The sequence below is a fragment of the Solanum stenotomum genome, chromosome 10 (assembly GCF_019186545.1).
Source record: "Solanum stenotomum isolate F172 chromosome 10, ASM1918654v1, whole genome shotgun sequence".
NCBI classification, from domain to species: Eukaryota; Viridiplantae; Streptophyta; class Magnoliopsida; order Solanales; family Solanaceae; genus Solanum; species Solanum stenotomum.
Genome location: NC_064291.1, coordinates 49,162,159 through 49,188,376, shown reverse-complemented (window position 1 = coordinate 49,188,376; position 26,218 = coordinate 49,162,159). Strand labels below are relative to the sequence as shown.

At 34.5% G+C, this 26,218-nt stretch overlaps 1 protein-coding gene and 3 pseudogenes across 1 annotated transcript; all 4 read left to right on the top strand.

The window, feature by feature from the left end:
• The first annotated feature begins 864 nt into the window (after positions 1-864).
• Positions 865-1,194, top strand: LOC125843113 (uncharacterized mitochondrial protein AtMg00810-like). The gene is made up of 2 exons (XM_049522339.1): positions 865-1,021; positions 1,094-1,194. Exons 1-2 carry the CDS (start codon positions 865-867, stop codon positions 1,192-1,194), a joined length of 258 nt encoding a protein of 85 aa, XP_049378296.1.
• Positions 1,195-3,154: 1,960 nt separating this feature from the next.
• LOC125842596 (disease resistance protein RGA2-like) lies at positions 3,155-6,809 on the top strand (annotated as a pseudogene).
• A 3,330-nt stretch (positions 6,810-10,139) lies between these two features.
• The window catches only part of LOC125842588 (disease resistance protein RGA2-like), a 28,169-nt pseudogene continuing 12,090 nt past the window's right edge, over positions 10,140-26,218 (top strand).
• On the top strand, positions 12,845-13,795 carry LOC125842593 (disease resistance protein RGA2-like; annotated as a pseudogene).

Below are 26,218 nucleotides of genomic sequence, written 5' to 3'. Positions count from 1 at the left end.
TACCTGGTCCATTATTTCACTACCTCTCCTAACCCATAAGTTGCACCTGTTCATAATGCACCCGCACCTACCTCGCCTAGCCTAGCGAGTGGTTCCGATGTGCCCAGCATGCAGCATGACCTTCCCCAGTTGACTACACTAAGCCCATCTACTCCTTCCACTCTCCTATCCAACTTTCTTCCTCGCCCCACTCCAATCTCTCCCTCACGTCTGCCCATATGTCTAGTTACTAGGAGTCAACATGGGATTTCAAAACCTAAGAAGTCTTTCAGCCTTCTTACATCAGCGTCTAAATCACCCCTCCCTCGTAACCCTGTGTCTGTTCTTCGTGACCTGAATTGGAAATTGGCTATGCATGATGAATATAATGCTCTTATTGAAAATAAGACGTGGGAGTTGGTTCCCCGTCCTCCAAATGTTAATGTAATTAGGTCTATGTGGATTTTTGCTCATAAAGAAAGATCTGATGGTTCATTAGAGAGGCATAAAGCCGGTTTTGTAGGTGATGGTAAAACTCAACAGGTTGGCGTGGATTGTGGTGAGACGTTTAGTCCGGTCGTCAAACCGGCAACTATTCGCACGATTCTCAGTTTGGCTCTCTCTAAGGCTTGGCAGATTCATCAGTTTGACATAAAAAATGCCTTATTACATGGGGAACTCAAGGAGACTGTTTACATGTATCAACCTTTGGGGTACCGCTATCCTGCTCGCCCTAATCATGTGTGTTTGCTGAAGAAATCTCTTTATGGGCTCAAATAGGCTCCAAGGGCTTAGTATAAGAGGTTTGCTGACTATGTCCGTACTCTTGGGTTTTCTCAAAGTACTTCGGATCATTCGTTGTTCATTTATCGTTGAGGTACTTCTATGGCTTATCTTTTACTGTATGTCGATGATGCCATTTTGACTACTTCCTCGGATAAGCTCCGTCAGTCAATCATCTCCCTTCTTAGCTCGGAATTTGCTATGAAGGACTTGGGCTATTTGAGCTATTTTCTGGGCATTGCAGTCACTCGTCATGAAGGTGGTTTATTTTTATCACAAAAGAAATATGCTACTGAGATCATTGAATGAGCTGGCATGCCATCATGCAAAGCATCTCCCACTCCGGTTGATACAAAACTGAAGCTCGGTACTACTACGAGCAAACCGTTTGAGGATCCATCTCTTTATAGGAGTCTTGCTGGAGCACTTTAGTACCTTAAGTTCACAAGACCCGATATTACGTATGCAGTGTAGCATGTATGCTTATTCATGCATGACCCGAGGGAGGAACACATGCACGCACTTAAGAGCATTTTTCGCTACATACAGGGTACTATGGACTTTGGTCTTTACCTATTTTCTTCATCCACATCCACTCTTATTTCATACACTGATGCTGATTGGGGTGGATGCCCAGACACACGACGTTCAACGTCGGGTTACTGTGTCTTTCTGGGTGATAACTTGATCTCTTGGTCCGCTAAACGTCAAGCTACTTTATCTCGTTCTAGTGCAGAGGCTGAATATCGAGGGGTTGCCAATGTGGTTTCTGAGTCATGTTGGTTGCGAAATTTGCTTTTGGAACTTCATTGTCCAATCCAACAGGCTACATTGGTGTATTGTGACAATGTGAGTGCCATATATCTTGCTGGTAATCCTGTTCAGCATCAACGCACTAAGCATATTGAAATGGATATACATTTTGTACGAGAAAAGGTGGCTCGCGGCCAAGTTCGAGTGTTACATGTCCCCTCGTGTTATCAAATTGCAGGCATATTCACCAAGGGTCTTCCATTGGTGTTATTTGAGGATTTTCGGGACAGTCTTAGCATTCGGCGACCTCCCGCTTCGACTGAGGGGGCGTGTTAGAATATATGATAAAGATATTCTGATTCTTTGTATATATCACATTAGTTAAGTGTATATTTAGTTCCTCTTATAGCTAGTTAGTTTGCTTAATTATAGTCTTGTATTGATTGTATATAAACCATCGATATCAATGAAATAAGGTAGGGGATTAAACTCTTTCAAATACGCTCTGCACTCTTAAGCATTGTAAACATTTTAATACAGCAAAACATTAATTTAGGTACCACCACGAAATTTACACATTCAATAAGCTGGACTAATTGAGAAATTGGAAAGACAAAAAGTGGTGTTCTTTTGAAAAAAATTCTGCAGATAAAGCTAAAAGATTGAATATTGAATTGAAAAAAAAAACCCCAAAGTGTGACTTTTATTGACAAACCAACCCCACAAGAAAAGACAAATATGAAACTAGCTAACAGTTTCCATGAATATGCATACCATTTCCAATAGGTCGAAAGAAGATAAATTTGATAGGAAAAATCCTTTTGGCCAGAAAATTTGTTCAGAATTTGACCAGAATGATATTTTATCTATGTTATTTTACCTTTTTAAATATTTTACCTTTTTAGCTTTAATACCTTTTAACTAAAAAATGGAAAAAAGATTAGTTTATTTTAAAATAAAAAAGATATTATACTTTTTTAAAATTTCTGGCCAAATTCTGGCCAAATTTTCTGACAATTTAGCATTACCCTTAAAAATACTTATTTCAAGATGCATGATCTCATCTATGATTTGGTTTTGATGAATTGCTCACATCCAAATGTGTATATTAGTTGATTTTACCAGAGTTGGCCAATTTATTTCACTTTACCTAAAACAAGCTAAAACTTGGAAAACAAAAAAAAAAGATATTAATCTCACTGATTTTTAAGTGACAAAAAAAATTAAAGAAATGATCATATTGTATGCTGACTTCCTGTAACAACTCTCTTGAACCAGGCATTTTGGATTGGTGTGCTATATATAGCTTGAAGGTATTCTAGTGCCCTCAATAAAACGTCTATTGTGAATATACTTATATCCCTTAAGCTAAACGAATGCTAGCTTAAGAGAACCTTTTAATTTTACCCAAATAATTTAGAAGTTATTTTAATTTTAACAGGTTCTTAGAAACTTTTTGTATGACATAGTTGAAAGATTACCCCACCATAAAAAAATGTTTTAAATCAAATTCAACAGTTAGTTATTGGATTGAAGAAACAAAGTGTGAGTAATTGAGAGAGATGGGCCCATGGTGGAATAATTGAGTTTCAGCTTTCCATATTTCATTCCAACATCTTACTTTGATTCATTGGCTAACTCACAACAATTCCAGTAATCTACACATATATCATCTAATTTTAAGTTCAACATATATATATATATGGCTGAAGCTTTCCTTCAAATTCTGCTAGAAAATATCACTTCTTTCATCCAAGGGGAACTTGGATTGCTTCTCGGTTTTGAAAATGAGTTTGAAAATATTTCGAGCAGGTTTTCTACAATCCAAGCAGTGCTTGAAGATGCTCAGGAGAAGCAACTAAAGGACAAGGCAATTAAAAACTGGTTACAGAAACTCAATGCTGCTGCGTATAAAGTTGATGACCTATTGGACGAATGTAAATATGAGTCAGCAAGACTCAAGCAGTCTCGATTAGGGCGTTATCATCCAAGGACTATTGCTTTCCGTCACAAGATTGGGAAAAGGATAAAAGAGATGATGGAGAAACTAGATGCAATTGCTAAGGAAAGAACGGATTTTCATTTGCACGAAAAGATTATAGAAAGACAAGTTGCTAGACCGGAAACAGGTGCTCATCTTAAATTAGTATTAGAACAAATTTGTCTATATTCATTTTTTTGGCAATTATCAAATTCATGTGTGTGTTTGGGGTGAGGGAAAGTTTCAAAGATTTTCCCTAAATGTTAGTCACAAGTGTCTTAACTCTTCACTAACTTTGATGATTGATATATAGCTTATTTTCTAAAAGTTCTTAAGATTGTAGAAGAACTTTACTCCTATCAACATCAACTGTAGACATTTTTGGCAGAAGGATGAACTCTTCCTTCAAATTTTTTGTCTACTAACGGAAAGGACGATAAAAACACATCTTAACAACTTTTTGGTCAATCAACAAGTTGGTGTCTAGCCTAACCGCCCACCATTCATGGTGGTTTTAATTAAAAAAAAAACTCAGTTATTTAGACCACGAAAAAATTGTGAATTCAATACAGACTTAATGATTACTCTAGCATTTTTCACTTTACCAAGTGGTAACTCAACATGATTTTCTCATGTTTCCTGCTCCTCAAACTAATCCATATCTCTTTAAGGTGTGCAAATATCTTGAATGTAACAATATTCTCGTGTGGACATTGCTTGGACCAGGTTCTGTTTTAACTGAACCACAAGTTTATGGAAGAGACAAAGAGGAAGATGACATAGTGAATATCCTGATAAACAATGTTAATAATGCCCAAGAGCTTTCAGTCCTCCCAATACTTGGTATGGGGGGGCTAGGAAAAACGACTCTTGCCCAGATGGTCTTCAATGATCAGAGAGTAACTGAGCATTTCCATCCCAAAATATGGATTTGTGTCTCAGATGATTTTGATGAGAAGAGATTGATAAAGACAATTATAGGTAATATTGAAAGAAGTTCTCTTGATGTCGAGGACTTGGCTTCATTTCAGAAGAAGCTTCAGGAGTTGTTGAATGGAAAAAGATACTTGCTTGTCTTAGATGATGTTTGGAATGAAGATCAAGATAAGTGGGATAATCTAAGAGCAGTCTTGAAGGTTGGAGCAAGTGGTGCTTCTGTTCTAACTACTACTCGTCTTGAAAAGGTTGGATCAATTATGGGAACATTGCAACCATATGAATTGTCAAATCTGTCTCAAGAAGACTGTTGGTTGTTGTTCATACATCGTGCATTTAGACATCAAGAAGAAATAAGTCCTAACTTTGTGGCTATCGGAAAGGAGATTGTGAAAAAAAGTGGTGGTGTGCCTCTAGCAGCCAAGACTCTTGGAGGTCTTTTGCGCTTCAAGAGAGAAGAAAGAGAATGGGAACATGTGAGAGATAGTGAGATTTGGAATTTACCTCAAGATGAAAGGTCTATTATGCCTGCCCTAAGGCTTAGTTATCATCATCTTCCACTTGATTTGAGACAATGCTTTGTGTATTGTGCTGTTTTCCTAAAGGACACTGAAATGGAAAAAGAAAAGCTAATCTCTCTCTGGATGGCGCACGGTTTTCTTTTATCAAAAGGAAACATGGAGCTAGAGGATGTGGGCAATGAAGTATGGAAAGAATTATGCTTGAGGTCTCTTTTCCAAGAGATTGAAGTTAAAGATGGTAAAACTTATTTCAAGATGCATGATCTCATCCATGATTTGGCTACATCTCTGTTTTCAGCAAGCGCATCAAGCAGCAATATCCGCGAAATAAATGTAAAAGGTTACCCACATAGGATGATGTCCATTGGTTTCGCTGAACTGGTGTCTTCTTACTCTCCTTCTCTCTCGCAAAAGTTTGTCTCATTAAGAGTGCTTAATCTAGGTAACTCAAAATTTAAGAAGTTACCATCTTCCATTGGAGATCTAATACATTTAAGATACTTGAACCTCTCTAGCAATAACATAAGTCTTCCAAAGCAGTTATGCAAGCTTCAAAATCTGCAAACTCTTGATCTACAATATTGCACCAGAATTTGTTGTTTGCCAAAAGAAACAAGTAAACTTGGTAGTCTCCGAAATCTTTTACTTGATGGTTGCAATAAATTGACTTGTATGCCACCAAGGATAGGATCTTTGACATGCCTTAAGACTCTAGATTGCTTTGTTGTTGGAACGAAGAAAGGTTATCAACTTGGTGAACTAGGAAGCCTAAATCTCTATGGCTCAATTAAAATCTCGCATCTTGAGAGAGTGAAGAATAATAAGGACGCAAAAGAAGCCAATTTATCTGCAAAAGGGAATCTGCATTCTTTAATCCTGAGTTGGAACATCAGCAGACAACATAGATATGAATCAGAAGAAGTTAAAGTGCTTGAAGCCCTCAAACCACACCCCAATCTGAAATATTTAGAAATCAATTGGTTCAGAGGATTCCGTCTCGCAGAGTGGATGAATCACTCAGTTTTGAAAAATGTTGTCTCTATTGTAATTAAGGACTGCAGAAACTGCTCGTGCTTACCACCCTTTGGTAATCTGCCTTCGCTAGAAAGTCTAGAGTTATACTGGGGGTGTGCGGAGTATGTTGAAGAAGTGGATATTGATGTTGTTTCTGGATTCCCCACTAGAATAAGGTTTCCATCCCTGAGAAAACTTTCTTTAAAATATTTTCCTAATCTGAAAGGATTGCTGAAAAAGGAAGGAGGAGAGCAATTACCTGTGCTTGAAAAGATGGAGATTTGCTATTGCCCTATTCTGACCCTTTCTTCTAATCATAGGGCTCTTACTTCCCTCAATATTAGCGATGATAATGAAGTTACTTCATTCCCAGAAGAGATATTCAAAAGCCTTGCAAATCTCAAATACTTGAAAATCTCTGACTGCAAGAATCTCAAAGAGCTGCCTACCAGTCTGGGTAGTCTCAATGGTTTGAAGCATCTGGAAATTCGTTGTTGTGACGCACTGGAGAGTCTCCCAGAGGAAGGGGTGAAAGGTTTAACTTCACTCACCGAGTTATGTGTTTATACCTGTAAGATGTAAAATGTTTACCGGAGGAATTGCAACACCTAACAGCCCTCACAAGTTTAACAATTGGGATGTGTCCAACACTGATCAAGCATTGTGAGAAGGGAATAGGAGAAGACTGGCACAAAATTGCTCTCATTCCGTATCTGGATATTCGTAACAATTAGTATTTGTAATTTTTTGTAGGGTTTTTTGTTTGTGAGTCTCCCATTGCTTTTTTCCTATTTTGTCACATTGAAAGGAAAATTAGGATCTTTTTATCTTGGTTGTTGAAGTTCTTTTCAGATCCTTGTATAACCTTATAGATAATGAGAAGTTCATTTTCTTTTCTATAAACAACAAATTAAGGAACTCCACATAGGACGCATGTCTTATTTGTTCAATTTTATGCAAGTTTAAGTGTATATTTACAAAGACGGATCCGGAATTTTAAGGTTGTGGGTGCCACTACACTTAATATAGACTTAGTGATGGGCATCGAATTTGGGTGTACACTCATCCAGTTCAATCCATTTTGGGTTAATTTACGATTTTTTTTTATACGTAAATAAATATACAATTATCTAATGTGGGTCCATTCCAAATGTGTATATCAGTTGAGCAAATGTGCCAGGTTTTGTGTTATAATTGTTCTCCATGCTTAGTGTTTCCATTGGTATTAATCTACACTTACTCACTCATTTTCCTTGAATAAATGACAATAGTAATTAACTACGCCTCAGTTCCAATCTTTTCAGTTCTGTTATCTCAAATTTGGTATGCTATATATAGCTTCAAGCTATATAATATTAAAAGAAATGTTTATTGTGAATATACGTATATATCTTATCCAGCTTTAATTAATTGCTGAACTGGAAGGATAAACCATCAACGAGGAAGAAGAGGGGAGTGACCGAGTGAGTACTTGTTGTCACGGAAGAAAGAGAAGAGAGTTCGAGCCTAATATTGAAAAACAAGTGCTTAAGAGCACTTTTTTGTTTTACCCAAACAATTCAAAAGTGTTTAAAAATATTTAAAATAAGTCGACCAAAACAGGTTTGTAAAATCAAAACAAAGAAGGAAAATAAGAAAAGAGTAAAGAGACTCTTTCGTCAAGTATTATTGCCAAAGAAAAAGACAAGAATAATAGTGGCCCAAATAAATTTCACAAATCAATCTATAAAAGATTGAGAGTGAAAGATTGACAAGATAAAAAAGCAGTGTTTTTTTTTTTTGAAAAACTTTTTTGTGGAAAGATTACCCCAAAATAAAAGAGATGCCAAAAAAATGTTTGAAATCAAAAGCAACAGTTAGTTATTGGATTGAAAAACAGAATCAAATAATTGAGAGACATAGTGGAATAATTGAGTTTGAAATTATTACAACTCCATGATTGATCGGGACTTGACTGTTTGATATATTGTATGCTTTGAGACTGAATATGTTATTAATACCGTCTACTTTATTTAAGGCGATGTTCTGCTTTCTGTGCGGTTGATAAAATGGAAAAGAAAAATTGCATCACTTCTGGATGACACACGGTTTTCTTTTATCATAAGAAAATTTGGAGCTAGAGAATATGGGTAATGAAGTATGGAAATAATTAGAAATAAGGCACAAGTACCCCTAGACTATGATCGAAATCTCATAGACACACTTAACTAATCTAAGGTCTTATTAACCCCTAAACTCATTTTTTGTGTAATTTTGTACACCTTTTGGCTTAAGTGGCACGCTCCGTGACTCTACTTAAGTGAGGCGCGTGGGAGATGTTTGGAGGCCACATAGGCCAAAAAGGTGTATAAAATTATTTTTAAAAAAAATAGTTTAGGGGGTAATAGGATCTTAGTTTAGTTAAGGTGTGTTTCTGGGATTTCGGTCATAGTCTAGGGGTACTAGTGTCTTATCCCAAATAATTATATATTCTTATAGTTCTTTCTTCCAATAGGCCGAAAGAAGATAAATTTGATACATACTTATTTCAAGATGCATGGTCTCTTCTACGATTTGGTTTTGATGAATTGCTAATATTCCAAATGTGTATATCAGTTAATTTTACCAGAGTTGGCNGATAAAATGGAAAAGAAAAATTGCATCACTTCTGGATGACACACGGTTTTCTTTTATCATAAGAAAATTTGGAGCTACAGAATGTGGGTAATGAAGTATGGAAATAATTAGAGATAAGGCACAAGTACCCCTAGACTATGGTTGAAATCTCAGAGACACACTTAACTAATCTAAGGCCTTATTAACCCCTAAACTCATTTTTTGCGTAATTGTGTACACCTTTTGTTAGGGTTTTGCCCTGATTTTCTTACCATAATTTAAGATTTATTTTTCCTTAAAGAAAAAATAAAACATTACCATAAATATTTTTACTTTTCTTGAAAGGAAAATATAATATTATTTTATATTTGGTTTATTCTCTCCTTTAGGACTCCTTTTCTAGTAAGAAAAGATTTTAGGGCTCTATAAATATAGGTTTGTTTTCTTCTAACACATAACAATAGCATCCACAATGTAGTTCTTTAAGAGTTTTGTTTATGGGGAGATTTTCTCTCTACAGTTTCTATGTTTTTTTGATTAGTTTTTAATTATGTAGGCCAATTAGTCATATCCTACAATAATATATTTCTTTTAGTATAATTTTATGTGTCGTCTAATTTATCGTCTTATGATTTGCAATTGTAAGCTTCCGCATGACGCCCTAATCACCCCTTCATGAACCCAACACCTTTTGGCTTAAGTGGCACGCTCCGTAACTCCACTTAAGTGAGGCGCGTGGGAGATGTTTGGAGGCCACATAGGCCAAAAAGGTGTATAAAATTACAAAAAAAAAAAAAAATAGTTTAGGGGTAATAGGATCTTAGTTTAGTTAAGGTGTGTTTCTGGGATTTCGGTCATAATCTAGGAGTACTAGTGTCTTATCCCAAATAATTATATATTCTTATAGTTCTTTCTTCCAATAGGCTGAAAGAAGATAAATTTGATACATACTTATTTCAAGATGCATGGTCTCATCTACGATTTGGTTTTGATGAATTGCTAACATTCCAAATGTGTATATCAGTTGATTTTACCAGAGTTGGCCACATTTATTTCACTTTACCTAAAACCTGGAAAACAAAAAAAAAAAAAAAATACTAATCTCACTGATTTTTACGTGACGAAAAATTAAAGAAATTATCATATCATATGCTGACTTCCTGTAACAACTCTCTTTGAACCCTGCATTTTGGATTTGTGTGCCATATATAGCTTGAAGGTATTCTAGTGCCCTCAATAAAACGTTTATTATTGTGAATATACGTATTTCTCTTAAGCTAAACGAATGCTAGCTTAAGAGAACCTTTTAATTTTACCCAAATAATTCAAAAGTGTTTAAAAGTTATTTTAATTTTAATAGGTTCTTAGAAACTTTTTGTAGACATAGTTGAAAGATTACCCCACCATAAAAAGTGTTTAAATCAAATTCAACAGTTAGTTATTGGATTGATGAAACAAAGTGTGAATCATTGAGAGAGATGGGCCCATGGTGGAATAATTGAGTTAATGGATGTTACTTTCAGCTGTCCATATTTCATTCCAACATCTTACTTTGATTCAGTGCTAACTCACAACAATTCCAGTAATCTTAAGTTCTGATTTTAAGTTCAACATATATATATGGCTGAAGCTTTCCTTCAAATTCTGCTAGAAAATATCACTTCTTTCATCCAAGGGGAACTTGGATTGCTTCTCGGTTTTGAAAATGAGTTTCAAAATATTTCAAGCAGGTTTTCTACAATCCAAGCAGTGCTTGAAGATGCTCAGGAGAAGCAACTTAAGGACAAGGCAATTAAAAACTGGTTACAGAAACTCAATGCTGCTGCGTATAAAGTTGATGACCTATTGGACGAATGTAAGGCAGCAAGACTCGAGCAGTCTCGATTAGGACGTCATCATCCAAAGGCTATTGTTTTCCGTCACAAGATTGGGAAAAGGATAAAAGAGATGATGGAGAAACTAGATGCAATTGCTAAGGAAAGAACGGATTTTCATTTGCACGAAAAGATTATAGAAAGACAAGTTGCTAGACCGGAAACAGGTGCTCACTTAAATTAGTATTACAACAACTTTGTCTATATTCATTTTTTTGGCAATTATCAAATTCATTTGTGTAATTGGCCGGTGAGGGAAAGTTTCAAAGATTTTCCCTAAATCTTAGCCTCAAGTGTCTTAACTCTTCACTAACTTTGATGATTGATATATAGCTTATTTTCTAAAAGTTCTTAAAGATTGTAGAAGAACTTTACTCCTATCAAATACAAACTCAGTTGTTTAGACCACGAAAAGATTGTGAATTCAATACAGGAGTACTTAATGATTACTCTAATTCTATGTCATAGAAAGTAATTTCATAAGTGAGAAAATCCTCTAGCATTTTTCACTTTGCCAAGTGGAACTCAGCTTGATTTTCTCATGTCTCCTGCTCCTCAAACTCATCCATATCTCTTTAAGGCCTGCAAATATCATTATCTATTTTCTGCTGACTCCTAATTATCTTGAATGTAACAATATTCTCGTGTGGACATTGCTTGGACCAGGTTCTGTTTTAACTGAACCACAAGTTTATGGAAGGGACAAAGAGGAAGATGAGATAGTGAAAATCCTGATAAACAATGTTAGTAATGCCCAAGAGCTTTCAGTCCTCCCAATACTTGGTATGGGGGGACTAGGAAAGACTACTCTTGCCCAGATGGTCTTCAATGATCAGAGAGTTACTGAGCATTTTTATCCCAAAATATGGATTTGTGTCTCGGATGATTTTGATGAGAAGAGGTTGATAGAAACTATTATACGAAATATTGACAGAAGTTCTGTTGATGTCAAGGACTTGGCTTCATTTCAGAAGACGCTTCAGGAGTTGTTGAATGGAAAAAGATACTTGCTTGTCTTAGATGATGTTTGGAATGAAGATCAACAGAAGTGGGATAATTTAAGAGCTGTCTTGAAGGTTGGAGCAAGTGGTTCTTCTGTTCTAACTACTACTCGCCTTGAAAAGGTTGGATCAATTATGGGAACTTTGCAACCATATGAATTGTCAAATCTGTCTCAAGACGACTGTTGGTTGTTGTTCATACAACGTGCATTTAGACATCAAGAAGAAATAAGTCCTAACCTTGTGGCTATCGGAAAGCAGATTGTGAAAAAAAGTGGTGGTGTGCCTCTAGCAGCCAAAACTCTTGGAGGTCTTTTGCGTTTCAAGAGAGAAGAAAGAGAATGGGAACATGTGAGAGATAGTGAGATTTGGAATTTACCTCAAGATGAAATGTCTATTTTGCCTGCCCTAAGGCTTAGTTATCATCATCTTCCACTTGATTTGAGACAATGCTTTGCGTATTGTGCAGTATTCCCAAAGGACACCAAAATGGAAAAAAAGAAGGTAATCTCTCTCTGGATGGCACATGGCTTTCTTTTATCGAGAAGAACCTTGGAGCTAGAGGATGTGGGTAATGAAGCATGGAATGAATTATACTTGAGGTCTTTTTTCCAAGAGATTGAAGTTAGATATGGTAATACTTATTTCAAGATGCATGATCTCATCCATGATTTGGCAACATCTCTGTTTTCAGCAAACACATCAAGCAGCAATATCCGCCAAATAAATGTAGAAAGTTACACACATATGATGATGTCCATTGGTTTCTCTGAAGTGGTGTCTTCTTGCTCTCCTCCGCTCTTGCAAAAGTTTGTCTCGTTAAGAGTGCTTAATCTAAGTTACTCAAAATTTGAGAAGTTACCTTCTTCCATTGGAGATCTAGTACATTTAAGATACCTGGACTTGTCTAGCAATATAGAAATTCGTAGTCTTCCAAAGCAGTTATGCAAGCTTCAAAATCTGCAAACTCTTGATCTACAATATTGCACCTCACTTTGTTGTTTACCAAAAGAAACAAGTAAACTTGGTAGTCTCCGAAATCTTTTACTTGATGGTTGCCAGTCATTGACTTGTATGCCACCAAGGATAGGATCATTGACATGCCTTAAGACTCTAGGTCAATTTGTTGTTGGAAGGAAGAAAGGTTATCAACTTGGTGAACTAGGAAGCCTAAATCTCTATGGCTCAATTTCAATCTCGCATCTTGAGAGAGTGAAGAATGATAAGGACGCAAAAGAAGCCAATTTATCTGCAAAAGGGAATCTGCATTCTTTAAGCATGAAATGGGATGACGATGAACGTCCACATAGATATGAATCAGAAGAAGTTGAAGTGCTTGAAGCCCTCAAACCACACTCCAATCTGACTTGTTTAATAATCGGTGGCTTCAGAGGAATTCGTCTCCCAGACTGGATGAATCACTCAGTTTTGAAAAATGTTGTCCTTATTGAAATCAGTGGTTGCAAAAACTGCTCATGCTTACCACCCTTTGGTGATCTGCCTTGTCTAGAAAGTCTACAGTTATACAGGGGATCTGCGGAGTATGTTGAAGAAGTGGACATTGATGTTGAAGATTCTGGATTCCCCACAGGAATAAGGTTTCCATCCCTGAGAAAACTTTGTATATGCAAATTTGATAATCTGAAAGGATTGCTGAAAAAGGGAGGAGGAGAGCAATTCCCTGTGCTTGAAGAGATGGAAATTCGCTATTGCCCTATTCCGACCCTTTCTTCTAATCTTAGGGCTCTTACTTCCCTCAATATTAGCGATAATGAAGAAGCTACTTCATTCCCAGAAGAGATGTTCAAAAGCCTTGCAAATCTCAAATACTTGAATATCTCTCACTTCAAGAATCTCAAAGAGCTGCCTACCAGCCTGGCTAGTCTCAATGCTTTGAAGAGTCTAAAAATTCAATGGTGTTGCGCACTAGAGAGTATCCCCGAGGAAGGAGTGAAAGGTTTAACTTCACTCACAGAGTTAATTGTCAAGTACTGCAAGATGCTAAAATGTTTACCAGAGGGATTGCAGCACCTAACAACCCTCACAAGATTAAAAATTTGGGGATGTCCAGAAGTGTTCAAGCGGTGTGAGAAGGGACTAGGAGAAGACTGGCACAAAATTGCACACATTCCTAATCTGGAAATATATTAGTACTAAGTATTATTTGTAATTGTTTCTTTGTTTGTGAGTCTTTTTGGTTCCTGCCATTGGATTGGATGTAATTTTTTCTAGGGTTGTTTGTTTGTGAGTCTCTCTCTCATTGGATGTAATTTTCATTTTGAAACAAATCAACAATCTATTTGTATTATACGCTTTGAGAATCTATTACTTATTTGTAAATTGTTTCTTTGTTTGTAATATGTGAGTATCTTATTGTATGTAATTTTCTGATTTTATTTTGAAAACAAATCAATGATTTGTAAGATCCATTTGTATTATACTTGTTAATGTTGTAATTATTGGCGAACAGTAATGTTGTTGATTATCACTTTCTGAATAAATGTAGCGTGACATGGAAAAAACACCAAATAGAACTATTCATGTTTTTTTATACTATATAAACATGACTTTTAACTTGGTTTCAGCGGATAGCTATGACCTTTAACTCTGGATGTGCACAAGTAGACACATAAACTTGTATAATATTGAAACAAAATTTTAAAATTATACAATATGACATTGAGAGTAGTTGATACTGATTACAGTCGTTGCTACTTTTTGGCTCTCTATCATTCTCCAGGTAAATGATTTTATTTTATTCTCCCTCTCTTTTTGGTTCTGATTGATTGACATGCTTGCTAATTGGGTGTCGCTGTTCGGTATCAATTACTCTCAATGTAATATTGTATATCCCAAATAATTTTTGTGTTCTGAAGTTAAATATATTTCTAAAACTATCCTGAAAGTAGTTAATATACTTTCCAGTGTTGTATCATGTTTTTAATATAAAATATTAAAATTTAGGTGAAATTTACTTTCTAGTTAAATTGGTCAAAGTTGAAAGATTTTCAAGTGAAAAAGTTTTTAATAATTTGACTTTTATGCTATATAATTTAAAATTGAACGACTTTTTAATAAAAAAATATATGATAATTTTTATAATACAATGGCCTTTATGTGATGAAAAAAGAGAAAGAAATTAGATGACAACAATATCCAAAAATAATATTAAAGAATTATGATTTATATATAATAAAAATTAATTTTAAAATTTGATGAAAATATAGAGAAGAAGATGATGATGAAGTGAAATGATGTGGTGGTGGGTCCATGGGGACATAATAAAAAACAATTCTCTTAAATAATTCTTTCATAACTAATGATAAAAAAAAATATTTTATTTTACAAATTGCGGATAGAGAAAGAGGAAACGGTGCGGTAATTACAATGTAAAGAATCAAACTTTATCAACAAGTTGAAAGTTCAAATAATCAACCAACTGAGCTACTAAGATTCCTCTAATTAATGATAATTGTGATTCGTTTAGATAAAAAAAATCATTGCACTTACTTTTAGAGTTTTGAAAACACTACTTCCTCTATTCAATATTAATTAAATTTGTGAGGCAATGCAGACTAATTAAGAAGAACATTTAAAGGCATAATTTAAATTATATTTTTTACTATTGTCTTTTGTGAAATCATAAATATAACTTTGTAAATAGTGTAATTTATCTTCTAGAAGCAAATTTCACTAAAGAAAAGGGCAAATATAAAGAAGAAAAACTAAATATTCATTTTGAACTTTGAAAAATTTAATTATTTTGAACAATAAAAAAAACCCCAAAAATTCAATTAATATGAAAAAAAGAGAGTAACTTTATTTTAGAGGCAAAAGGTTAGAATCATTTTAGCCGCCAATGACTTATTTCAGCTTTAATTGATTAGGAAAGAGGAAACTGCCAATGAGGGGAGTAGTTGCTGTCGACGATAAAAACAAAAAAATACTCGCTCTGTTCGATTTTTATTTTTGTTTGTCACTTTTAATGATAATTATTTTTTTCATGTTTTATCTTCAGTATTAAATAATTTAATAGGGATAGTTTAGTAAAATATTTATATCAATTAATTGTTTTCCTAATGAGTTTGTTTAGTCAAATAATGACAAATAAAAATGAACGGAGAGAGTAGAAAACAAAACAAAAACACAAGTTTACAACTTGAGAGATTAGAAGGACCAAAACGCCTTGGATTTTGAGATTTCATATGTGAAATTTCCATGAAATAATTGAATTTGTATTATTACAAGTCAAGCTTTCTATTTCATTCCATATGTAGTTTTGATGATTTAACAAACAGAGTATCTTGTAAAGGGACCTGGTCCTTGTCATGTACTCCATACAATTGACAGCTGGAAGAAGAAAGTACACAAGGTTGGTGCACGGGCTCCAAGTACAGTAAAAACCTCGACCAATGGCAGGGCCTTGAAGGTTGTGTCCATTCTCATAAGGACATCCTCTCACAGACACAACCTCACTTTTGCAAAAACAAGATTTACCAAAAAGCAAAGGCAAAAGCACAACCACTCTCAAGAAGATAAATACCAAAGAGCAACAAGGACCAGATCGAGCAACTTGTGTCTTAGTTGTCTTACGTGTTTACTTTAGCGCTTATCATTGTAAATCTAATCCTGAATTATAAAGGNAGGGCAAATATAAAGAAGAAAAACTAAATATTCATTTTGAACTTTGAAAAATTTAATTATTTTGAACAATAAAAAAAACCCCAAAAATTCAATTAATATGAAAAAAAGAGAGTAACTTTATTTTAGAGGCAAAAGGTTAGAATCATTTTAGCCGCCAATGACTTATTTCAGCTTTAATTGATTAGGAAAGAGGAAACTGCCAATGAGGGGAGTAGTTGCTGTCGACGATAAAAACAAAAAAATACTCGCTCTGTTCGATTTTTATTTTTGTTTGTCACTTTTAATGATAATTATTTTTTTCATGTTTTATCTTCAGTATTAAATAATTTAATAGGGATAGTTTAGTAAAATATTTATATCAATTAATTGTTTTCCTAATGAGTTTGTTTAGTCAAATAATGACAAATAAAAATGAACGGAGAGAGTAGAAAACAAAACAAAAACACAAGTTAACTTGAGAGATTAGGAGGACCAAAACGCCTTGGATTTTGAGATTCCATATGTGAAATTTCCATGAAATAATTGAATTTGTATTATTACAAGTCAAGCTTTCTATTTCATTCCATATGTAGTTTTGATGATTTAACAAACAGAGGACCTTGTAAAGGGACCTGGTCCTTGTCATGTACTCCGTACAATTGACAGCTGGAAGAAGAAAGTACACAAGGTTGGTGCACGGGCTCCCAGTACAGCAAAAACCTCGACCAATGGCAGGGCCTTGAAGGTTGTGTCCATTCTCACAAGGACATCCTCTCACAGACACAACCTCACTTTTGCAAAAACAAGATTTACCAAAAAGCAAAGGCAAAAGCACAACCACTCTCAAGAAGATAAATACCAAAGAGCAACAAGGACCAGATCGAGCAACTTGTCTCTTAGTTGTCTTAGGTGTTTACTTTAGCGCTTATCATTGTACATCTAATCCTGAATTATAAAGGATTTAGATCTTTTGTTTGATCAGTTAAAAGCCTAAATCAGTTGAGTCTAACTGGTTTAGTGGGCAGCATTGTTGGCTGCTTAGTCAAATTCTATGTCATCTAGTGTTAGGTGGGTTAGTGGGCATCCGTGGGTTGCTTAGTGAATTCTAAGTTACTTCGTGTCGGGTAACTTAGTGGGCAATAGTGATAATGCTTAGTTGCTCTATTTGTAGCGGGAATACTACACTTAGGGGGAAGGGAGTTAGAGTTAAATTTCTAGGTTGCAAGTTGTTGTAATCTGAATCGTTGCTCTATTTGGAAGAAATGGAGTTTGGGTTGAAAAGACTGTGATGACAGGTCGTGGTTTTCACCGCCCTTAGAGCAAGGGGGTTTCCACGTTAAGTGCTTGTGTTATCTTTGCTTTATGCATTTTACTTATTGTTGTAGCTTGCATTACTGTTCTTACCGTGTCAAGGGACCTGGTTCATTAACATTTAGTGGACGTCTGTATTCTAATAATTGGTATCAGAGCGGGTCCTTTCTATATTGGCTAACACCAAGAGAGGTTCCTATGCAAAATGGCTGCTCCACTCAACTTGGAGGAAGGACAATCGTCTACAAGACCAGCACGTTTCAATGGCCAATTCTATAGTTGGTGGAAGACGAGAATGCATGATTTCATGATGGCTGAAGATAGTGAACTGTGAGACATTGTACTGGATGGTCCCTCTATTCCTACAATAGAGGTTAAGGAAGGTTGCATCACAAGAGTTGTTCCAAAGACACGCCAACAATACGATGAAACTGATAGAAAAAAGATAGAGAAAAACTACAAAGCCAAGAAGTTGTTGGTGTGTGGGATTGGTGCTGAAGAGTATAACTGTATCTCTACCTGTGAGTCAGCGAAGGAAATCTGGGACTGTCTCCGAATAGCTCATGAAGGAATAGATCAAGTCAAGGAATCAAAGGTAGACCTGCTAACTACACAATATGAAAACTTTACAATGAAAGAAGGAAAGACCATTCATGAAATGAGTACTAGATTTGTCGTTATCACGAATGAGTTACGATCTTTAGGTGAACCGGTTCGTACAAGCAAACAGGTCAGGAAGATTCTCCGAGTTCTTCCAAAATCCTAGGCGGGCAAGGTTGATGCTAATACTGAGGCCAAGGACCTGAAAGTGCTTACTATGGATACTCTTATTGGAAGTCTTCAAACTCATGAAATGAATGTAAATCAAGAGGCATCAAAGAAGGAAGTAAAGAAGGATAAATCTCTATCCCTCAAGGTGACATCAGGAAGCACATCTGATGAAGAAGATATGGCCTACATCACCAGGAGATTCCAAAAAATTGTGAGAAAGCATGGGGATTTTCGAAAGGGTGGAATCTCAGACAGGACTGCAATTGTCAACGATCTGTGTCACAAATATGGCAAGCCTGGTCACTTTATCCGAGATTTTCCTATGACTAAGGCTGAAAATACAAGACCTGGAGGAGATAAGGACAGAAGAAGGGACCTGATCCCTGACAAAAAAGGAAGGAGAGTAGCTGTTGATTATGTTGTCACGAAGGCCCTTGTCATCTGGGGAGATTCCTCTACTGAGTCAGATCAGTCAAAGCACCCTGAAGCCGTATCAATGCTAGCTGTCAAGGATAACGAAAATGTGTTCAACACCATGTTTGTTCCCAAGGAAAACTCTGATGACAAAGATGCTGAGGAAGAGGTAACACTTTCTGACATTAAACAAGATCTACACACTTATTCTGTTAAGAAATTGAGAAATCTAGTTGATGTATTGATTGACTCTATTACTGATCGTTAACAACTAAAAGGATTTCATGAATAATAGCCTAGATATATTTCTTGAAGAAAAGGTTGGGTTAGTTGAACATATGTCAGTTGTGGAGGAACAACTGGTAGTTCTAGAAACTAAGAATCTAGAACTCAAAGAAACGATGAAAAAGGTGAATGAAAAACATGGAAAAGGAAAAGGGGAAGCTAGTACTTTGCAACTAGAGTTGGAGACTAGCCTGAGCAATGTTGAGACTAAACTTGCACTGGCATTGGAGAGAAACAATCATCTGGACAGGGATTTGGTCCAACTCAAGGAAGAGCTTGAAAAATCTATGAGATGGGCAAGCTCCTCTAAACTTCTCTACAATATCACGAGCCAAAGTCACCACAGTGGGAAAGGGATAGGTAGTTCAAGCATCTATCCTCCTTATAATCCTCACAGCAAATATGTATCTGTCTCTGACAATCTGTTATGTCTTCATTGTGGTCGCAATGGCCATTTGAAGAAGGATTGTCCAGCTTTTAAAAGGTCTCAAGAAAGTTTCTTTACTTACTCTACACAGAAAAGTATACAAAACAAAGGACCTGCTCCCACTTCAAAAGTGTCTAAAATGAGAAAGATTGTTTTACCTCATTGGACAAAAAGTTCACTTATCACACCTCTATCTGATTACTGGGGACTCAGACTCAAGTGGGTTCCCAAGTCTAACAAGTGATCCTTTGTGCAGGTGAGTGGAGGAAGTGGCAGTCATTGTTGGTTCATGGACAGTGGATGTTCTAAGCATATGACTGGGAGGACTGATAACTTTTTGTCACTCAAGACACTTTAAGGAGGAGGTGTCTCATTTGGAAATGGAAAGAAAGGATATATTCTTGGGGTTGGAAGAGTTGGAAAGTTGCTGGAGCACTCTATTGAAAATGTGTTCTATGTAAGCGGACAGAAATATAGTCTTCTCAGTGTTTCCCAAATATGTGACAAGGGAAATAAAGTAAAGTTTCTATCAGAAAAGTGCATTGTTACTAATCTAGTAACAAGGGAAGTAATTCTAACAGCAAGGAGGCAAAAGAACATGTACATTGCTGACCTGTATACTGCTCAGAGAGATGATCTTACCTGTCTCAGTGCTCAAAGTGAAAATGCTAATCTATGGCACAGAAGGCTCGTACATGTGAGCTCCTCTCTTCTGAATAACTTTCTTCCAAGGACGTGGTCCGTGGATTACCAAAGTTAAAATTCAGTGACAACAAGGTGTGTGATGCATGTCAAAGGCAAGCAAATCAGATCTACTTTCAAGTCAAAGAAGCAGGTGAGTTCTTCTCGCTCTCTTGAACTTATTCACATGGATCTATGCGGGCCTATGAGGATTCAGAGCAGGGGTGGAAAGAAGTACATTTTGGTAGTGGTCGATGACTATTCAAGGTTCACTTGGGTGATGTTCCTAAGGTCCAAGGAGGAAACATAGGATGTACTGATTACTTTCATTAAAATGATTCAAGCAAAGTTAAACTGCAAGATTGCAGGGATCAGGTCCGATTATGGAATTGAATTTGAAAATGCAAAGATTGACAATTTCTGTGCTGAAAATGGGATTCATCATGACTTCTCTGCTCCCAGAACACCTCAACAAAATGGTGTTGTGGAAAGGAAGAACAGAACACTGGTTGACATAGCCAAAACTCTGCTTATTGACTCAAATCTTCCAAAATCCTTCTGGGCAGAAGCAGTCAACACTGCATGTTATGTAGCCAACTGTTGCCTGATCAGGTTCTTACTGAACAAGACACCATATTAGATGTTGCATAACAAAAAGCCCAAACTGAACTATCTAAGAGCTTTTGGTTGTAAGTGTATTGTACTCAACAATGGCAAGGATGATCTAGGAAAATTTGATCTTAGAAGCGATGAAGGAGTGTTTGTAGGATAATCATCCTCCAGCAAAGCATATAGAGTTTACAACAAAAGAACCTAGTGTATTGAGGAAAGCATTCATATGATATTTGATGAAGCTTGTGCATTGTCAGATTTAAATCACAGAGATGAGAACGAACTGGAAGAGCTCCTTCAAACTCAGAGAGACGAAGTGAATAAATTTCTGATTAAAAATGTTCAAGATTCAGGAGATGCCGACCAGAAGTCATCAGAAGGAGTAAAAGAAGATGATGAGCCTGGAGAGGGACCTAGTACCTTTGCGAATGCAGACTCAAACGAAGAAGAAGAACTAACAGATCAGCCTCAACCATTTAATGCTGAGTCCAGGTGGAAACACCAGTCATCTCATCTTCTCGACAACTTTATTTCTCCCTTGAACTCTGGGATGCAAACCAAATCTAAGGTAAGAAATTTGGTCACATTTTCAGCCTTCATATCTAGCATTGAGCCAAAGAACATCAAAGAGGCCTTGACAAATGTTGACTGGGTAAATTCTATACAAGAGGAACTCCATTAGTTTAAGCGGAGCAGAGTATGGCACCTAGTACCTAGACCTGTTGACAGAACTATTATTAGGACTAGGTGGGTGTTTAGAAACAAGCTTGATGAAAATGGTACTGTCACAAGGAACAAATCAAGGTTGGTGGTTCAAGGCTATAATCAAGAAGAAGGCATTGACTATGATGAAACATTTGCTCCAGTTACCAGAATGGAGGCCATCAGAATTCTCATTGCCTTTGCAGCCTATATGGAATTCAAGTTGTTTCAGATGGACGTCAAAAGTGCTTTACTAAATGGTGATCTGAATAAGGAAGTGTATGTGAAACAACCACCTGAGTTCGAAGACATTGATCTTCCAAATCATGTGTTCAAGTTGGACAAGGCTCTCTATGGACTGAAATAGGCTCCTAAGGCCTGGTATGAAAGGTTGTCTAGCTTTTAGCTAAAGAATGATTTCAAGAGGGGCAAGGTTGACAATACTTTGTTTCTAAAGTCTAGAGGGAGAGAGTTGCTTATCGTTCATGTGTATGTGGATGACATCATTTTTGGAGCCATATTCGAAGTCCTGTGTGAAGAATTTACTGCTCTGATGGGTGATGAATTCGAAATGAGCATGATGGGAGAGCTGACTTTTTCCTTGGGTCTTCAGATCAAGCAAACTCCCAAGGGGATTTCAATCTATCAAGAAAAATATATAAAAGAATTACTGATAAAATTCCACATGATTGATTCAAAGCCTATTGATACCCCCATGGGGACCAACTCAAAATTAGGAACTGATGATTCTGGTGGCTTGGTAAATCAGACTATGTACAGGGGAATTATAGGTAAATCAGACTATGTACATGGGAGGATCTTAACTTCAAAGTTCGATTACGATTTTACCCTTCACTAATAAAATATTAAATAATAATTATATGGTATTAATCCATTATATTTCTAGATAGAATTAATTCACGGAATTCTAAAATGGAGTTTGATGGTAGATGAAGTGTTCCGTAACAACAAAAGGCAGTAAATTATATCCTTTAAAAACTAAAAAATCCTTAAACATTAAACATCAAAATGTCTTCTGAATTACTAGACATCTTAATATGGCATACATATTTAGATTTTTGTCAGAAACTTTACATATCCCAACTTTAACCAATCTAATTCTCATAGATGCTATGCATATCATCAATTTTTAAATGACTTTTATAATTCATGACTTATAATTATACATACCAAAAAGTTGTTTTCAAAATCACTTTATATTAATGCATACACTTTGTTATTCCGGTGTATAATTGCTGATGGATGATCATTGGTGAATGTAATTATATTTCTCATCACAGTCACTTTATGTTAATGCATACACTTAGTTATTCTAATGTATAATTGTTGCTGGATGATTGCTGATGGATGTTATTGCTCATCACATATGCAACGAAAAAGAGGTAATGCTTTCGTTAGTTATTGAGGAAGTTCCTCCATTCTTTTAAACTGGAATTGTTTCTCTCTTTAATTTTTGTTATTTAAAAGTTTTAGAATTCATTAGCTATTTTATTGTTTTTAGTTTACTCTATTCCATCTTATTTTCGAATATTTGTGGGATGAACATAATGTACATCTGAAGTTGTATAATTTATTGTGATGCTATAATAATGTAATGGATATTACTAAATTTTTATATATTCTCTTTGAACATTGTATAACATTTTCACAACTAATAACTAATGTGAAATCTACGTATCAAAATGATACAATTTCTTAAAACTATTTGATATGATTGTCATATTGTCCATTTGATGTTAAGCTTTAATTTGGTGTTAAACTCCTTCTCTTTTGATTACTTAATTTTATGAATAACTATTTATACATGTTGTAATTATATTTAAATCATATACAAATATTTATACTAAGTAGCGTGAAATACACACATATTTTCTATTATGAAATTCATTTTTTTTAATTATATAGAAATCTTGTAGTAATTACAAGGGACAAACGTGCAACGCACACTCCTAAAAACTAGTTACCTTAAAAGCATGAAGTCCTAACTTGAATGTTAAATTATTATAATATCCCTAACTTAGGTTGTGACTTTTCCGATGAGTTATGACTTTTTTCAAAGGGTTGTCCTTTTTCGATTAGTTGTGACTTTTTCAAAGGGTTGTGATTTTTCGATGAGTTGTGACTTTTTCAAAGGGTTGTGATTTTTCGATGAGTTGTGACTTTTCCAAAGATTTGCAACTTTTTCAATAAGTTGTGACTTTTCTAAAGAGTTGTGACTTTTTCAATAAGTTGTGACTGTTTCAAAAGGTTGTGACTTCTCGAAAAAGTCATGACTTTTCAGATAAGACACAAAAAACATTTGTTCATATTACCCTTTGTTGACTTTAAATAGAGGGGCTCCTCTCAATTTTCCACCACAATATTTTTTAATCTTCTACTCTTCTTCTTCTTGCACTTTAAAATTTTTTCTGTGATTTATTGTCGTTGAGTGAGTTCGAAGTTTAGCTGAATATGAGGTACCACTATTCTAATGAAGTAAGTCGATCTATCCTAAGAGGGTATATTTCATAACCTCAAGTATTTGAGGAAAATAATTTTGATGATATAATAATTATTTTTTTGCTTAATATATACATTTGTTTGTAATGTTCCAATATACGAAGCTAACATGATGTAGTCTAAATTCATTTGTTTTTGTTAACAATTTCTCTTGTGATGTAGATAATGCTTCTGAATATCTTTTTTCAAAATTTAGAGAATTCTCACAATTTGTTTTTGATGTTCAAGACAAAAGAATGACTTTATTTATCAATGCTACTTATGTGATTAGACTCTCTAGAAGTTTGCTTCAAAATAGTTATTACAATATAAACATTGCCCTTTTGCTTTTCTTATTTACTATTTCTTAATATTTCAGTATTTTGGATGAAAAAAAGTTCATATAACTTGTAATAACGCCAATTGAAGTTTGTATTGTTTTAATTTTTATTATTTATTTAATAGCTAATTTTATGAGATAAATATTTTTATTAATGCAAATATATATTTATATTTTGGTAGGTAGTTGTATTTAAACTAAAGTATTACATATGTCACAAATGTATTATCAAATTAACAAAATCTTTTAACTTCAAAATATATTATTTTAAAATGTTCCAGGTTCTTTTCTTTTTAGAAAAAAAAAACTCACAACAAATGTAAAAATATGTGAATATATAAAATGTAGTTGTTCTCTTCACATGTTCATATGACGTCTAAATAATTTGACGTGGAATACACATACAAAGCACATCTGGTTAGATGACAAGAAAAATACAAAACAAATAATGTCTATAAGGTAATATTAGTGAGATAAGACTAACTAAATGATTGAACCTCATCAAATTGAAATAAATATATACATTATTGCATTTAACTAATAAAAAATTTCACTGACCATCTTCATAGGTTTGCGTGAATAAGATATATATATCTATGATAGATCAAATTCTTAGAAAAATTCCTGAAAAGAAAAGAAAAAAGATGAATTATGTTCATTGAGGAGGAATCCAAATATTAGTCAAATCGACTTTTAAAGAAGGAATCAACTGTCCAATAGTTATAAATCTATCAGACGAAAGATTTATCAATGCAAGAGAAGGAAATCTTGGTATAGTAGAGGGAAACCTAGCCTATACAAAACTCCTCTTTACATATTATCCAAAGTATTGTATTTCACTCAAAGATGCTGATTTTAATTACGCCTTGAGCCTACATTTTCAGATCAAAAGAAAAGATCTATTTAAACCAGGTAATCATATAATGAGTATTTATTACCAAGTTTTGTACACAATCACAAATTATATATATATATATTATATTCTATATATAATAAGACACAATGCAAAGATTTTTATAGTATTTAGTTACATTGTAACTATCTTGTTAGCTTTCAACCAAAAGGAGTACTTCTTTTAAATAATAAATATGTCATTGTATGAGCTATTTATTACTCATTCCTTTTGAATTTGTTAATCTTATTTTCATCTGACACATAGTTTACGAAAGTAAATTAGATTTTCAGAAAAAACATTAAGTGATACTTGAAGTTGTCCCAGATTTTCAAAAAGACACCTTAACTTTGCGTGCGTCCTATTACCCCACAAAACATTCAAAATCACAATAAATACACATTTTTTACACAATATTTCCACTTTGGACAAAAATATCCTTCAATGTGCAATTTCTTAAAAACAAAAAGTCGGACCCATTATTGATGTATTGAAGGATGCTTTGGTAATTTCCTATGATAAATTCGTTTTGTTTGTTTCTTTTAAATTTATTTTACTATACTAAATAATTGTATAAAATATTATGAATCACGATAATTAATTACTTAAATATTTAAAAGATATAAAAATATATAAAAGATCTGATTGACTCTTCAAATTTTACCGGTGACACATAAATTGGGACAAATGAAATAATATATATTATTTGAAAATTTCTTAGAAAGTACTATAAATTTTAGTTATTAACAGCTAGAAATATTTCAAAGACAAAAAAAATTGATTGAATCTCAAAAAAATTTTAGTACTACATAAATTGAGAAAGAAGAAATGACATCTATTATTTGAAAATGGCGTAAAAGTATTACAAATCATACAATAACAATTTAAAATTTTAAAAGACTTTAATGCTTTATACTTATTCTATTTCCACTTTGGACAAAAATATCCTCCCAATATGCATATTTTTTTAAACAAAAAGTCGGATCCATTCAAGGATGCTTTGGTAATTTTTCTATGATGAATTCATTTTGTTTGTTGTTTAATTTTTTTTAAATAATTGTATAAAATATTATAAATCACAATAATTATTTACTTAAATATTCAAAAGATATAAAAATATGTAAAAGATCTAATTAACTCTTCAAATTTTATCGGTGACACATAAATTGGACAAATGAAATAATATATATTATTTGAAAATTACTTAGAAAGTACAATAATTTA

Coding starts and splice junctions, on each gene's coding strand:
- LOC125843113 (XM_049522339.1), top strand. CDS start 865: ATGGCTTATCTTTTACTGTATGTCGATGATGCCATTTTGACTACTTCC. Junction 1,022..1,093: donor TGCAGTCACTCGTCATGAAG/GTGGTTTATTTT, acceptor CATCATGCAAAG/CATCTCCCACTCCGGTTGAT.